Below are 15106 nucleotides of genomic sequence, written 5' to 3' on the forward strand. Positions count from 1 at the left end.
CCTTGAAGTTACGAAAGGAACAAAAATTAGAATTCTGGTGACACATAGGTTGAGTCTTCTTGTCCTGAGGTAAGAAAGATTTCTTTCCACCAGTAACTTCGGAAATTAGCCAGACCAGGACCGAATAAAGTATTGCCCTTAAAAGGTAAAGACAAAAGTTTGGACTTGGATTATACATCCACAGACCAAGACTTTAGCCATAGAGCTCTACGAGCTAGAACTTCAAAGCTAGAAATCTTAGCTCCCAGCCATGTATGCTAGCATTGCAAATAAAAGTATTAACCAGCTTTAGAGCCTTGATCCTATCCTGGATCTCCTCTATAGTAGTCTCCTCAGAAATTAGGTCGGACAAGGAATTGCACCAATAAGAGGTTGCTCCCGCGACCGTAGCAATACTTGCAACTGGTTGCCATTGTAACCCTCAATGAATATACATCTTTCTTAAAAAACGTCCAGTTTTTTTATATATAGCGTCCTTGAAAGAGGAGCTATCCTTAATAGTGATAGTTGTTATCTTGGCTAGAGTAGATATAGCACCCTCTACCTTGGACATGGTGCGCCACGAGTCACGTACAGAATCAGCAACAGGAAACATCATTCTTAAAAATAGGAGACAGAGAAAAAGGAATCCCAGGTTTCTTCCATTCCTGAGCTATAATGTCCGACATACAGTCTGGAACTGGAAATAGCTCTACAGATGAAGGTATGACATCAAAAACTCTGTTAAGTTTATTTGATTTCTTAGGATTCGCAGAAACAGTAGAGTCGGAATCCTCCAAAGTAGCTAAGAATTCCTTCAAGAGCAAACAGAGGTGCTCCAGCTTAAATCTAAAATTAACTTCCTCTGGATCTGCTGCAGATTATCTGCGCAGCAAAATCTCCTGGTAAATAGACAGTTGAGCGGAACTGCAGAGCACTGCATGTGAAAGAGCTAAAGCTTGGGACGTTTGAGGAGAAAGTTGAGGCATGGTACGGACAACATTTTCCTGAGAGACATATGGCTCAGAAAGGCAATCCTTGTCCTAATAATCTTTTATTAAAGCATGTGGAACAAAATTGCACAGGAGGAATAATTTGAGCCTCCAAGCAATATAAACACTTCAAAATTTAAAGCTAAATTTGACTCAGTGTCCATAATGAAAATAAAGATTTCCACAGTAATCAGTATGAAAAAGATGATAAAATAAACTAGTCTAACTAGATTATCAGATATAATACCCCCAGTAGAATACTGGACCAATGCAGACAACAAACTAAATAAGTATATAAAGTTTCAATAACTAACAAAAAATCAACCCCTGCACCTCTATATCCTCAGTCTAACTGAGGAGAATTACCGATCTGGTGCCCAGGAGGTCCCACTAGTAAACTCCCGAACTTTTGTCCCTTGTGCAAAGGCAGAAAAAAGCTCAAAGACGAGCTATATCGTCAGACACCCTAACCGATATACAAATTAAGCAACACGTGAGCGCTACTTAAAAAACTAACTGCGCCACAAAAAAAACACGCGATTCCGATGCGCTGCAGTTAAATATTAAAAGTGCCTAATCTACAATACAGATAAATGTTCCACAGAAATAATAAGGCTCAAATAAAGACTATTGGTCCTATTCTGCCCCTCACCCTTCAGCCATTCTTATAAACCAGCCTCCACCTAAGGGAAAAAATTGTTAACCCCTTATGTTCCAACACACCGTTACAGTGCCTGCAGTGCTGCCCTTAATTAAATCCATACATAAAGGGATATTATGTCCCATATTCAAGGGCACTGAGGAATTAACCCGTAAAGTGCTGTCCTTCAAACCTAGAAGGCAAGAGCACTTACCTGTGGATCCAGCTGCAGAGCAGGAACAGCTTCTTAGGTGTGACAGATTCACCAACTTATGACAGGGACCTGTACAAAAAGAAAAACAGAGTAACCAAACCTGGTTTTCTATAAAGGGGTATCAATGGTGTTGGAAGTTAAGCAAAGACCACCTCGCCGTCTTCTAACTACTAAAAGCCACCATTACTCTTACTAAAGAGAATTACATGGACACAGCTTGACCCCCAATACTTGCTTGCAGGGAAAAGTACCCATTAAAGGATTAAATATCTTCAGACACCATCTTCGCACATCCTCCCAATGTTCAATGCAAAGAATGACCGGGGATTAAGGGTAATAGGAGTGACACTTAACAGCTCTACTGGAGTGTTTTCTGCCGCCTCCTGGTAGCCAGGAGTTAAATTCCCACTAGTAATTGGAATGGATTCATGGACTCTCCATGCCATTGGAAAGAAAGAAAAGCTTTGGGTTTCATACACCTTTAATACACTCCATAAAATAAAATGTGTCATTAGGAACAGATTGACGGGGAGACAAGTTTACATTACAAATGCCCCTTTAAGCTACTGTACAACGTTTTATTCTTTATATTACATTGCATGTGCAAATTATTCTCGAATTCTGAACCGTATATTAATACATGGAAAGAACCATGTTAATTCTCAGTGTTTTATTTATCTTTTTTGTTGTAGATATAAGAGACTATGATCAAAAAAATGAGTTTACCACTGACTATAATAAATGGTTGTACAAACCAACACATGTTATAAAGAAAAAAAGAAAAAAAAGTTATAACAGCGAAAAAAGACCAGTGAATGCACAATATTCTAAACAGACAGGTTACACCACAATAAAGTATGAGAACACTGGAAGTTTGTGTTGATTTAAAGGGACAGTAAAGTCAAAATTCAACTTTCATGATTCAGATAGAGCATACAATTTTAAACAACTTTCCAATTTACTTCTGTTATCAAATTTGCTTAGTTCTCTTGGTATCTTTTATTGAAGAGTAAAACTAGGTAGGCTCATAAGAGCTCGGGAGTGTGCATGTGTCACTCTTTAGTACTCTATGGCAGCAGTGATTTGCAACATTATTTGTGGCTTTGTTATACAATGTGGCAAAACACTTCTGCCATAGAGTACTAAAGACACCTGCACACTCCTGATCTATTATAAGCCTACTTAGCTTTACTCTTTAATAAAAGATACCAAGAGAACTAAGCAAATTTGATAACAGAAGTAAATTGGAAAGATGTTTAAAATTGTATGCTCTATCTGAATCATGAAAGTTAAATTTTGACTTTAATGACCCTTTAATAATACTTATTCTACAATACATGACCACCACCTTACATAAACATATGTTTTCTAGGGACAAAATAAGCTTTATGGCGATAATAAAAAAATAATAATAAAAAAATAGGAATACAACATTTTACCTTTGGTAGTGCTCCAGCTGGATCATATTTTGGTCCCAAAACAAAGATCTTTTGCCCTCTACGAGCAACACCACTAAATACTCGTGCAAAAGCAATAAAACAGCTCTTGTCGTCGTCGTCCTGTTTCTCACTCTTTTGTGTAACCATTTCTTTTTCTGTGGTGAGCACCTGATTATCACCTACACAGAAATTATAGAGAAATATAAACAGTTTAAAACAAATCAAATGCATGACTGTTTGAAAGTCACATTATCAGCAAACAAATATGACCTAACTCCTTTCTGGAAGCAAAATGGTTTTAAGAAATACTGATATTTAAGGATGTTTTATGGGTCTGATCAGAAAAATAGAACGTGTTCCATTAGTTATGGTCCTAAAACTGTATTTAATTATGAATACTAATATTTAGTTAGATAAAAAAATATATATATATTTTCATCAATATTATTTAAAGCATGTTCTTCCTTTTCTAGTGATGCATTTAAAAAACATATTAATATAATATATATTTATGTGGGCAAGTGACAAAAATGTAGATAATCTGGAACCTTAAAGAGATACTAAACCAAATTTTTTTCTTTCATGATTCAGATAGAGCAACTTTGTAATTTACTTCTATTATCAAATTTAGCCACCAAACAGCAAGTGCTACCTAGGTGCTGAAAAAATGGTCCTGTTCCAACGCTTTCATTCCTGCTTTTTAAAATAAAGATACCAAAAGAATGAAGAAAAATTGATAATAGGATAAGAAAGTTGTTTAACCCCTTAACGACCAGCGCTGTACCCTCTACGAAGCTGGTCGTTATGCCCTTGAGATTCTCTCTGCCACGATCTTGCAATTTCTGCTTGCCCCACTATGTGGCCCTCTCTGCATTGCACAGCCATGGTGCCGATCGTTGGTGGGTGGGGGGTGTAATGAGGGAGGCGGGTGGTGGGCCCATCGCTGGAGGAGGGCGAAAGTGGGTGGGACCGCTACGACACACAACACGTTAGGGAGGGGAAGTGCTGGTTACACCAGGAAGTGAGGGGGAAGGAGGGAGGAGGGAGGAAGGGCAATGAGGGGGATCCTATGTGGGATCCATTGAGGGAAAGGGATCTGGGAGGGGGTAGTGTAATAAAGGGGGGGAAGCTACACTACAGAAAAAGGGTATTTTAATTAATTTATTTTTTAAATTGACTAATTTTCTGCAAACTGGGTACTGGCAGACAGTACTTAAGATGGCGGCAAATAGGTAGGGGGGGGGGGTTAGGGAGGTTGGGGGGTAAAGGGGGATAATACACTGCAGAAAACCTAAAATTATATATATATATATATATATATATATATATATATATATATATATATATATATATATATATATATTAAAAAAAAAAAAAAACACAGCCTTTTATTTTAGTACTGGCAGACTTTCTGCCAGAACTTAAGATGGAGGGGACCTTTTGAGGGTGGGGGAGGGAAGAGAGCTGTAAGAGGGGTCAGGGAGGGATCAGGGGTGAGTTGTGTCAGGTGGGAGGCTGATCTCTATACTAAAGCTAAAATGAACCCTACAAGATACCTAATTAACCCCTTCACTGCTGGGCATAATGCAAGTGTGATGCGCAGCGGCATTTAGCGGCCTTCTAATTACCAATAAGCAATGCCAAAGTCATATATGTCTGCTATTTATGAACAAAGGGGATCCGAGAGAAGCATTTACAACCATTTGTGCCATAATTGCTCAAGCTGTTTGTAAATATTTTCAGTGAGAAATCTAAAAGAGTGCAAAAGCGAACATTTTTTTTTATTTGATCGCATTTGGTGGTAAAATGGTGGCATGAAATATACCAAAATGGGCCTAGATCAATACTTTGGGTTGTCTACTAAAAAAAAAGATATGGTTTTGATAAGTAAATATAAAAAAGGCTCTATTTCTGTTTAAATATAGTGATGGCAAAAATGCTCTGGTCTTTTGGGGAAGTTTTTGTCTGAAATGCCCGGTCCTTAAGGGGTTAAAATTTCATGCTCGATCTGAATCATGAAAGAAAATAAATTGGGTTTAATATCCCTTTAACATTTACTAGACACAGATGTGCCAAAAGAGGACATATGACTCAATATACCTACACTACAGTAGTGTACACTGCTTTCTTCTATGAAGTATGTTCAGATTGATGGCCCCACACCCACAAATCAGTTTAACGAATAGCCAAGAAGTGGGGTGATAAGAAAAAAAGTGCGAAAGCACAAAAAATAAGGAATTGGAATAGTTGTGCTTTATACAAAAAAATCAAAATCACCACAAAAAAGGGTGGGTCTCATGGACTCTTGCTAATATGAAAGAAATTAATTTATCAGGTAAGTTCTTACATAAATTATGTTTTCTTTCATGTAATTAGCAAGAGTCCATGAGCTAGTGACGTATGGGATAATAAATACCCAAGATGTGGAACTTCCACGCAATAGTCACTAGAGAGGGAGGGATAAAATAAAGACAGCCAATTCTGCTGAAAAACATAATTTATGTAAGAACTTACCTGATAAATTCATTTCTTTCATATTAACAAGAGTCCATGAGCTAGTGACGTATGGGATATACATTCCTACCAGGAGGGGCAAAGTTTCCCAAACCTTAAAATGCCTATAAATACACCCCTCACCACACCCACAAATCAGTTTAACGAATAGCCAAGAAGTGGGGTGATAAGAAAAAAAGTGCGAAGCATATAAAATAAGGAATTGGAATAATTGTGCTTTATACAAAAAAATCATAACCACCACAAAAAAGGGTGGGCCTCATGGACTCTTGTTAATATGAAAGAAATGAATTTATCAGGTAAGTTCTTACATAAATTATGTTTTCTTTCATGTAATTAACAAGAGTCCATGAGCTAGTGACGTATGGGATAATGACTACCCAAGATGTGGATCTTTCCACACAAGAGTCACTAGAGAGGGAGGGATAAAATAAAGACAGCCAATTCCTGCTGAAAATAATCCACACCCAAAATAAAGTTTAACGAAAAACATAAGCAGAAGATTCAAACTGAAACCGCTGCCTGAAGAACTTTTCTACCAAAAACTGCTTCAGAAGAAGAAAATACATCAAAATGGTAGAATTTAGTAAAAGTATGCAAAGAGGACCAAGTTGCTGCTTTGCAGATCTGGTCAACCGAAGCTTCATTCCTAAACGCCCAGGAAGTAGATACTGACCTAGTAGAATGAGCTGTAATTCTCTGAGGCGGAATTTTACCCGACTCAACATAGGCAAGATGAATTAAAGATTTTAACCAAGATGCCAAAGAAATGGCAGAAGCTTTCTGGCCTTTCCTAGAACCGGAAAAGATAACAAATAGACTAGAAGTCTTACGGAAAGATTTCGTAGCTTCAACATAATATTTCAAAGCTCTAACAACATCCAAAGAATGCAACGATTTCTCCTTAGAATTCTTAGGATTAGGACATAATGAAGGAACCACAATTTCTCTACTAATGTTGTTGGAATTCACAACTTTAGGTAAAAATTCAAAAGAAGTTCGCAACACCGCCTTATCCTGATGAAAAATCAGAAAAGGAGACTCACACGAAAGAGCAGATAATTCAGAAACTCTTCTAGCAGAAGAGATGGCCAAAAGGAACAAAACTTTCCAAGAAAGTAATTTAATGTCCAATGAATGCATAGGTTCAAACGGAGGAGCTTGAAGAGCTCCCAGAACCAAATTCAAACTCCAAGGAGGAGAAATTGACTTAATGACAGGTTTTATACGAACCAAAGCTTGTACAAAACAATGAATATCAGGAAGAATAGCAATCTTTCTGTGAAAAAGAACAGAAAGAGCGGAGATTTGTCCTTTCAAAGAACTTGCGGACAAACCCTTATCTAAACCATCCTGAAGAAACTGTAAAATTCTCGGTATTCTAAAAGAATGCCAAGAAAAATGATGAGAAAGACACCAAGAAATATAAGTCTTCCAGACTCTATAATATATCTCTCGAGATACAGATTTACGAGCCTGTAACATAGTATTAATCACGGAGTCAGAGAAACCTCTATGACCAAGAATCAAGCGTTCAATCTCCATACCTTTAAATTTAAGGATTTCAGATCCGGATGGAAAAAAGGACCTTGTGACAGAAGGTCTGGTCTTAACGGAAGAGTCCATGGTTGGCAAGATGCCATCCGGACAAGATCTGCATACCAAAACCTGTGAGGCCATGCCGGAGCTATTAGCAGAACAAACGAGCATTCCCTCAGAATCTTGGAGATTACTCTTGGAAGAAGAACTAGAGGCGGAAAGATATAGGCAGGATGATACTTCCAAGGAAGTGATAATGCATCCACTGCCTCCGCCTGAGGATCCCGGGATCTGGACAGATACCTGGGAAGTTTCTTGTTTAGATGAGAGGCCATCAGATCTATCTCTGGGAGCCCCCACATTTGAACAATCTGAAGAAATACCTCTGGGTGAAGAGACCATTCGCCCGGATGCAACGTTTGGCGACTGAGATAATCCGCTTCCCAATTGTCTACACCTGGGATATGAACCGCAGAGATTAGACAGGAGCTGGATTCCGCCCAAACCAAAATTCGAGATACTTCTTTCATAGCCAGAGGACTGTGAGTCCCTCCTTGATGATTGATGTATGCCACAGTTGTGACATTGTCTGTCTGAAAACAAATGAACGATTCTCTCTTCAGAAGAGGCCAAAACGAAGAGCTCTGAAAATTGCACGGAGTTCCAAAATATTGATCGGTAATCTCACCTCCTGAGATTCCCAAACTCCTTGTGCCGTCAGAGATCCCCACACAGCTCCCCAACCTGTGAGACTTGCATCTGTTGAAATTACAGTCCAGGTCGGAAGAACAAAAGAAGCCCCCTGAATTAAACGATTGATCCAAATTTCTTTGAAAAAACGTAACCTGCCCCCTACCAGCTGAACTGGAATGAGGGCCGTACCTTCATGTGAACTTAGAAGCAGGCTTTGCCTTTCTAGCAGGCTTGGATTTATTCCAGACTGGAGATGGTTTCCAAACTGAAACTGCTCCTGAGGACGAAGGATCAGGCTTTTGTTCTTTGTTGAAACGAAAGGAACGAAAACGATTGTTAGCCCTGTTTTTACCTTTAGATTTTTTATCCTGTGGTAAAAAAGTTCCTTTCCCACCAGTAACAGTTGAAATAATAGAATCCAACTGAGAACCAAATAATTTGTTTCCCTGGAAAGAAATGGAAAGTAGAGTTGATTTAGAAGCCATATCAGCATTCCAAGTCTTAAGCCATAAAGCTCTTCTGGCTAAGATAGCCAGAGACATAAACCTAACATCAACTCTAATAATATCAAAAATGGCATCACAGATAAAATTATTAGCATGCTGGAGAAGAATAATAATATCATGAGAATCACGATTTGATACTTGTTGCGCTAGAGTTTCCAACCAAAAAGTTGAAGCTGCAGCAACATCAGCCAATGATATAGCAGGTCTAAGAAGATTACCTGAACACAGATAAGCTTTTCTTAGAAAAGATTCAATTTTTCTATCTAAAGGATCCTTAAACGAGGTACCATCTGACGTAGGAATGGTAGTATGTTTAGCAAGGGTAGAAATAGCCCCATCAACTTTAGGGATTTTGTCCCAAAATTCTAACCTGTCAGGCGGAACAGGATATAATTGCTTAAAACGTTTAGAAGGAGTAAATGAATTACCCAATTTATCCCATTCTTTGGAAATTACTGCAGAAATAGCATTAGGAACAGGAAAAACTTCTGGAATAACCGCAGGAGCTTTAAAAACCTTATCCAAACGTATAGAATTAGTATCAAGAGGACTAGAATCCTCTATTTCTAAAGCAATTAGTACTTCTTTAAGTAAAGAGCGAATAAATTCCATCTTAAATAAATATGAAGATTTATCAGCATCAATCTCTGAGATAGAATCCTCTGAACCAGAAGAGTCCAAAGAATCAGAATGATGGTGTTCATTTAAAAATTCATCTGTAGAGAGAGAAGATTTAAAAGACTTTTTACGTTTACTAGAAGGAGAAATAACAGACAAAGCCTTCTTTATGGATTCAGAAACAAAATCTCTTATGTTATCAGGAACATTCTGCACCTTAGATGTTGAGGGAACTGCAACAGGCAATGGTACATTACTAAAGGAAATATTATCTGCTTTAACAAGTTTGTCATGACAATTATTACAAACAACAGCTGGAGGAATAGCTACCAAAAGTTTACAGCAGATACACTTAGCTTTGGTAGATCCAGCAGGCAGTGATTTTCCTGTAGTATCTTCTGGCTCAGATGCAACGTGAGACATCTTGCAATATGTAAGAGAAAAAACAACATATAAAGCAAAATAGATCAAATTCCTTATAAGACAGTTTCAGGAATGGGAAAGAATGCCAAATATCAAGCTTCTAGCACCCAGAAGCAAATGAAAAATGAGACTGAAATAATGTGGAGACAAAAGCGACGCCCATATTTTTTAGCGCCAAATAAGACGCCCACATTATTTGGCGCCTAAATGCTTTTGGCGCCAAAAATGACGCCACATCCGGAACGCCAACATTTTTGGCGCAAAATAACGTCAAAAAAATGACGCAACTTCCGGCGACACGTATGACGCCGGAAACGGAAAAGAATTTTTGCGCCAAAAAAGTCCGCGCCAAGAATGACGCAATAAAATGAAGCATTTTCAGCCCCCGCGAGCCTAACAGCCCACAGGGAAAAAAGTCAAATTTTTAAGGTAAGAAAAATATGATAATTCAATGCATAATCCCAAATATGAAACTGACTGTCTGAAAATAAGGAAAGTTTGAACATTCTGAGTCAAGGCAAATAAATGTTTGAATACATATATTTAGAACTTTATAAACAAAGTGCCCAACCATAGCTTAGAGTGTCACAGAAAATAAGACTTACTTACCCCAGGACACTCATCTACATGTTTGTAGAAAGCCAAACCAGTACTGAAACGAGAATCAGTAGAGGTAATGGTAAATATAAGAGTATATCGTCGATCTGAAAAGGGAGGTAAGAGATGAATCTCTACGACCGATAACAGAGAACCTTATGAAATAGACCCCGTAGAAGGAGATCACTGCATTCAATAGGCAATACTCTCTTCACATCCCTCTGACATTCACTGCACGCTGAGAGGAAAACCGGGCTCCAACTTGCTGCGGAGCGCATATCAACGTAGAATCTAGCACAAACTTACTTCACCACCTCCCTTGGAGGCAAAATTTGTAAAACTGATTTGTGGGTGTGGTGAGGGGTGTATTTATAGGCATTTTAAGGTTTGGGAAACTTTGCCCCTCCTGGTAGGAATGTATATCCCATACGTCACTAGCTCATGGACTCTTGTTAATTACATGAAAGAAAATAATCCACACCCCAAACAAAGTTTAAATCTTATAATGAAAAAAACTGAAATTATAAGCAGAAGAATCAAACTGAAACAGCTGCCTGAAGTACTTTTCTACCAAAAACTGCTTCAGAAGAAAAAAACACATCAAAATGGTAGAATTTAGTAAAAGTATGCAAAGAAGACCAGGTTGCTGCTTTGCAAATCTGATCAACCGAAGCTTCATTCCTAAATGCCCACGAAGTAGAAACTGACCTAGTTGAATGAGCTGTAATCCTTTGAGGCGGAGTTCTACCCGACTCAACATAAGCATGATGAATCAAAGACTTTAACCAAGACGCCAAAGAAATGGCAGAAGCCTTCTGACCTTTCCTAGAACCAGAAAAGATAACAAATAGACTAGAAGTCTTTTGGAAATCCTTAGTAGCTTCAACATAATATTTCAAAGCTCTTACTACATCCAAAGAATGTAATGATCTTTCCTTCTTAGGATTAGGACACAATGAAGGAACCACAATCTCTCTACTAATGTTGTTAGAATTCACAACCTTAGGAAAAAATTTAAATGAAGTCTGCAACACTGCCTTATCCTGATGAAAAATCAGAAAAGGAGATTCACAAGAAAGAGCAGATAACTCAGAAACTCTACTAGCAGAAGAGATGGCCAAAAGAAACAAAACTTTCCAAGAAAGTAATTTAATATCTAGAGAATGCATAGGTTCAAAAGGAGGAGCTTGTAGAGCTCCCAGAACCAAATTCAAACTCCAAGGAGGAGAATTTGACTTAATGACAGGTTTGATACGAACCAAAGCCTGTACAAAACAATGAATATCAGGAAAATTAGCAATCTTTCTGTGAAACAGCACAGAAAGAGCAGAAATTTGTCCTTTCAAGGAACTGGCAGACAAACCTTTATCCAGACCATCCTGAAGAAACTGTAAAATTCTAGGAATTCTAAAAGAATGCCAGGAAAATTGATGAGAAGAACACCAAGAAATGTAAGTCTTCCAGACTCGATAATATATCTTCCTAGACACAGATTTACGAGCCTGTAACATAGTAGTAATTACGGAGTCAGAGAAACCTCTATGACTAAGAATCAAGCGTTCAATCTCCATACCTTCAAATTTATTGATTTGAGATCCTGATGGAAAAAACGTAATTTATGCTTACCTGATAAATTCCTTTCTCCTGTAGTGTAGTCAGTCCACGGGTCATCCATTACTTATGGGATTATATCTCCTCCCCAACAGGAAGTGCAAGAGGATCACCCAAGCAGAGCTGCTATATAGCTCCTCCCCTCTACGTCATACCCAGTCATTCGACCGAAACCAAACGAGAAATGAGAAACTATAGGGTGCAGTGGTGACTGGAGTTTAAGTTAAAAATTTTTAGACCTGCCGTAAACAACAGGGCGGGCCGTGGACTGACTACACTACAGGAGAAAGGAATTTATCAGGTAAGCATAAATTACGTTTTCTCCTGTTAAGTGTAGTCAGTCCACGGGTCATCCATTACTTATGGGATACCAATACCAAAGCTAAAAGTACACGGATGACGGGAGGGAAAGGCAGGATCTTTACACGGAAGGAACCACTGCCTGTAGAACCTTTCTCCCAAAAACAGCCTCCGAAGAAGCAAAAGTGTCAAATTTGTAAAATTTTGAAAAAGTATGAAGTGAAGACCAAGTTGCAGCCTTGCAAATCTGTTCAACAGAGGCCTCATTCTTAAAGGCCCAAGTGGAAGCCACAGCTCTAGTAGAATGAGCTGTAATCCTTTCAGGAGGCTGCTGTCCAGCAGTCTCATATGCTAAACGTATTATGCTACGAAGCCAAAAAGAGAGAGAGGTAGCCGAAGCTTTTTGACCTCTCCTCTGTCCAGAATAAACGACAAACAGGGAAGAAGTTTGACGAAAATCCTTAGTTGCCTGCAAATAAAATTTCAGGGCACGGACGACGTCCAGATTGTGCAGAAGTCGTTCCTTCTTTGAAGAAGGGTTAGGGCACAATGATGGAACAACAATCTCTTGATTGATATTCCTGTTAGTGACTACCTTATGTAAAAACCCAGGTTTAGTACGCAGAACTACCTTGTCTGAATGAAAAATCAGATAAGGAGAATCACAATGTAAGGCCGATAACTCAGAGACTCTTCAAGCCGAGGAAATAGCCATTAAAAACAGAACTTTCCAAGATAACAGCTTGATATCAATGGAATGAAGGGGTTCAAACGGAACACCTTGCAAAACGTTAAGAACTAAGTTTAAGCTCCACGGCGGAGCAACAGTCTTAAACACAGGCTTAATCCTAGCCAAAGCCTGACAAAAAGCCTGAACGTCTGGAACTTCTGACAGACGTTTGTGTAAAAGGATAGACAGAGCTGAAATCTGTCCCTTTAACGAACTAGCAGATAAACCCTTTTCTAAACCTTCTTGTAGAAAAGACAATATCCTAGGAATCCTAACCTTACTCCATGAGTAACTCTTGGATTCGCACCAATATAAGTATTTACGCCATATTTTATGGTAAATTTTCCTGGTAACAGGTTTCCTAGCCTGTATTAAGGTATCAATCACTGACTCCGAGAATCCCCGCTTTGATAGAATCAAGCGTTTAATCTCCATGCAGTCAGCCTCAGAGAAATTAGATTTGGATGTTTGAAAGGACCCTGAATCAGAAGGTCCTGTCTCAGAGGCAGAGACCAAGGTGGACAGGACGACATGTCCACTAGATCTACATACCAGGTCCTGCGTGGCCACGCAGGCGCTATTAGAATCATTGATGCTCTCTCCTGTTTGATCCTGGCAATCAATCGAGGAAGCATCGGGAAGGGTGGAAACACATAAGCCATGTTGAAAACCCAAGGTGCTGTCAGAGCATCTATCAGTACCGCTCCCGGGTCCTTGGACCTGGATCCGTAACAAGGAAGCTTGGCGTTCTGGCGAGACGCCATGAGATCCAGATCTGGTTTGCCCCAATGCTGAAGCAGTTGGGCAAACACCTCCGGATGAAGTTCCCACTCCCCCGGATGAAAAGTCTGGCGACTTAGGAAATCCGCCTCCCAGTTCTCCACGCCTGGGATGTGGATCGCTGACAGGTGGCAAGAGTGAGACTCTGCCCAGCGAATTATCTTTGAGACTTCCATCATCGCTAGGGAACTCCTTGTCCCTCCCTGATGGTTGATGTAAGCCACAGTCGTGATGTTGTCCGACTGAAACCTGATGAACCTCAGAGTTGCTAACTGAGGCCAAGCCAGAAGGGCATTGAAAACTGCTCTTAATTCCAGAATGTTTATTGGAAGGAGTCTCTCCTCCTGAGTCCATGATCCCTGAGCCTTCAGGGAATTCCAGACAGCGCCCCAACCTAGCAGGCTGGCGTCTGTTGTTACAATCGTCCAATCTGGCCTGCTGAAGGGCATCCCCCTGGACAGATGTGGCCGAGAAAGCCACCATAGAAGAGAATCTCTGGTCTCTTGATCCAGATTTAGCATAGGGGACAAATCTGAGTAATCCCCATTCCACTGACTTAGCATGCACAATTGCAGCGGTCTGAGATGCAAGCGTGCAAAAGGTACTATTGTCCATTGCCGCTACCATTAAGCCGATTACCTCCATGCATTGAGCCACTGACGGGTGTTGAATGGAATGAAGGACACGGCAAGCATTTAGAAGTTTTGATAACCTGTCCTCTGTCAGGTAAATTTTCATTTCTACAGAATCTATAAGAGTCCCCAAGAAGGGAACTCTTGTGAGTGGCAATAGAGAACTCTTTTCTACGTTCACCTTCCACCCATGCGACCTTAGAAATGCCAGAACTAACTCTGTATGAGACTTGGCAGTTTGGAAACTTGACGCTTGTATCAGAATGTCGTCTAGGTACGGAGCTACCGATATTCCTTGCGGTCTTAGTACCGCCAGAAGAGAGCCCAGAACCTTTGTAAAGATTCTTGGAGCTGTAGCTAACCCGAAGGGAAGAGCTACAAACTGGTAATGCCTGTTTAGGAAGGCAAACCTTAGATACCGGTAATGATCCTTGTGAATCGGTATGTGAAGGTAGGCATCCTTTAAATCCACTGTGGTCATGTACTGACCCTTTTGGATCATAGGTAAGATGGTCCGAATAGTTTCCATTTTGAACGATGGAACTCTTAGGAATTTGTTTAGGATCTTTAAGTCCAAGATTGGTCTGAAGGTTCCCTCTTTTTTGGGAACCACAAACAGATTTGAGTAAAACCCTTCCGACCGCGGAACTGGGTGGATCACTCCCATTAGTAAAAGGTCTTGTACACAGCGTAGAAACGCCTCTTTCTTTATCTGGTTTGCTGACAACCTTGAAAGATGAAATCTCCCTTTTGGAGGAGAAGCTTTGAAGTCCAGAAGATATCCCTGAGATATGATCTCTAACGCCCAGGGATCCTGGACATCTCTTGCCCAAGCCTGGGCGAAGAGAGAAAGTCTGCCCCCCACTAGATCCGTTTCCGGATCGGGGGCCCTCACTTCA

General features: G+C 39.8%; 1 protein-coding gene across 1 annotated transcript in view; it reads right to left on the reverse strand.

The window, feature by feature from the left end:
* The window catches only part of EFL1 (elongation factor like GTPase 1), an 869365-nt gene that overhangs the window by 611277 nt on the left and 242982 nt on the right, over positions 1–15106 (reverse strand). Inside the window, exon 14 of the mRNA XM_053717412.1 lies at positions 3265–3443. Coding sequence (XP_053573387.1) covers positions 3265–3443 — 179 coding nt within the window. The remainder of the gene's footprint in view (positions 1–3264; positions 3444–15106) is intronic.

Source organism: Bombina bombina, chromosome 6 (assembly GCF_027579735.1).
Source record: "Bombina bombina isolate aBomBom1 chromosome 6, aBomBom1.pri, whole genome shotgun sequence".
Classification (NCBI taxonomy): Eukaryota; Metazoa; Chordata; class Amphibia; order Anura; family Bombinatoridae; genus Bombina; species Bombina bombina.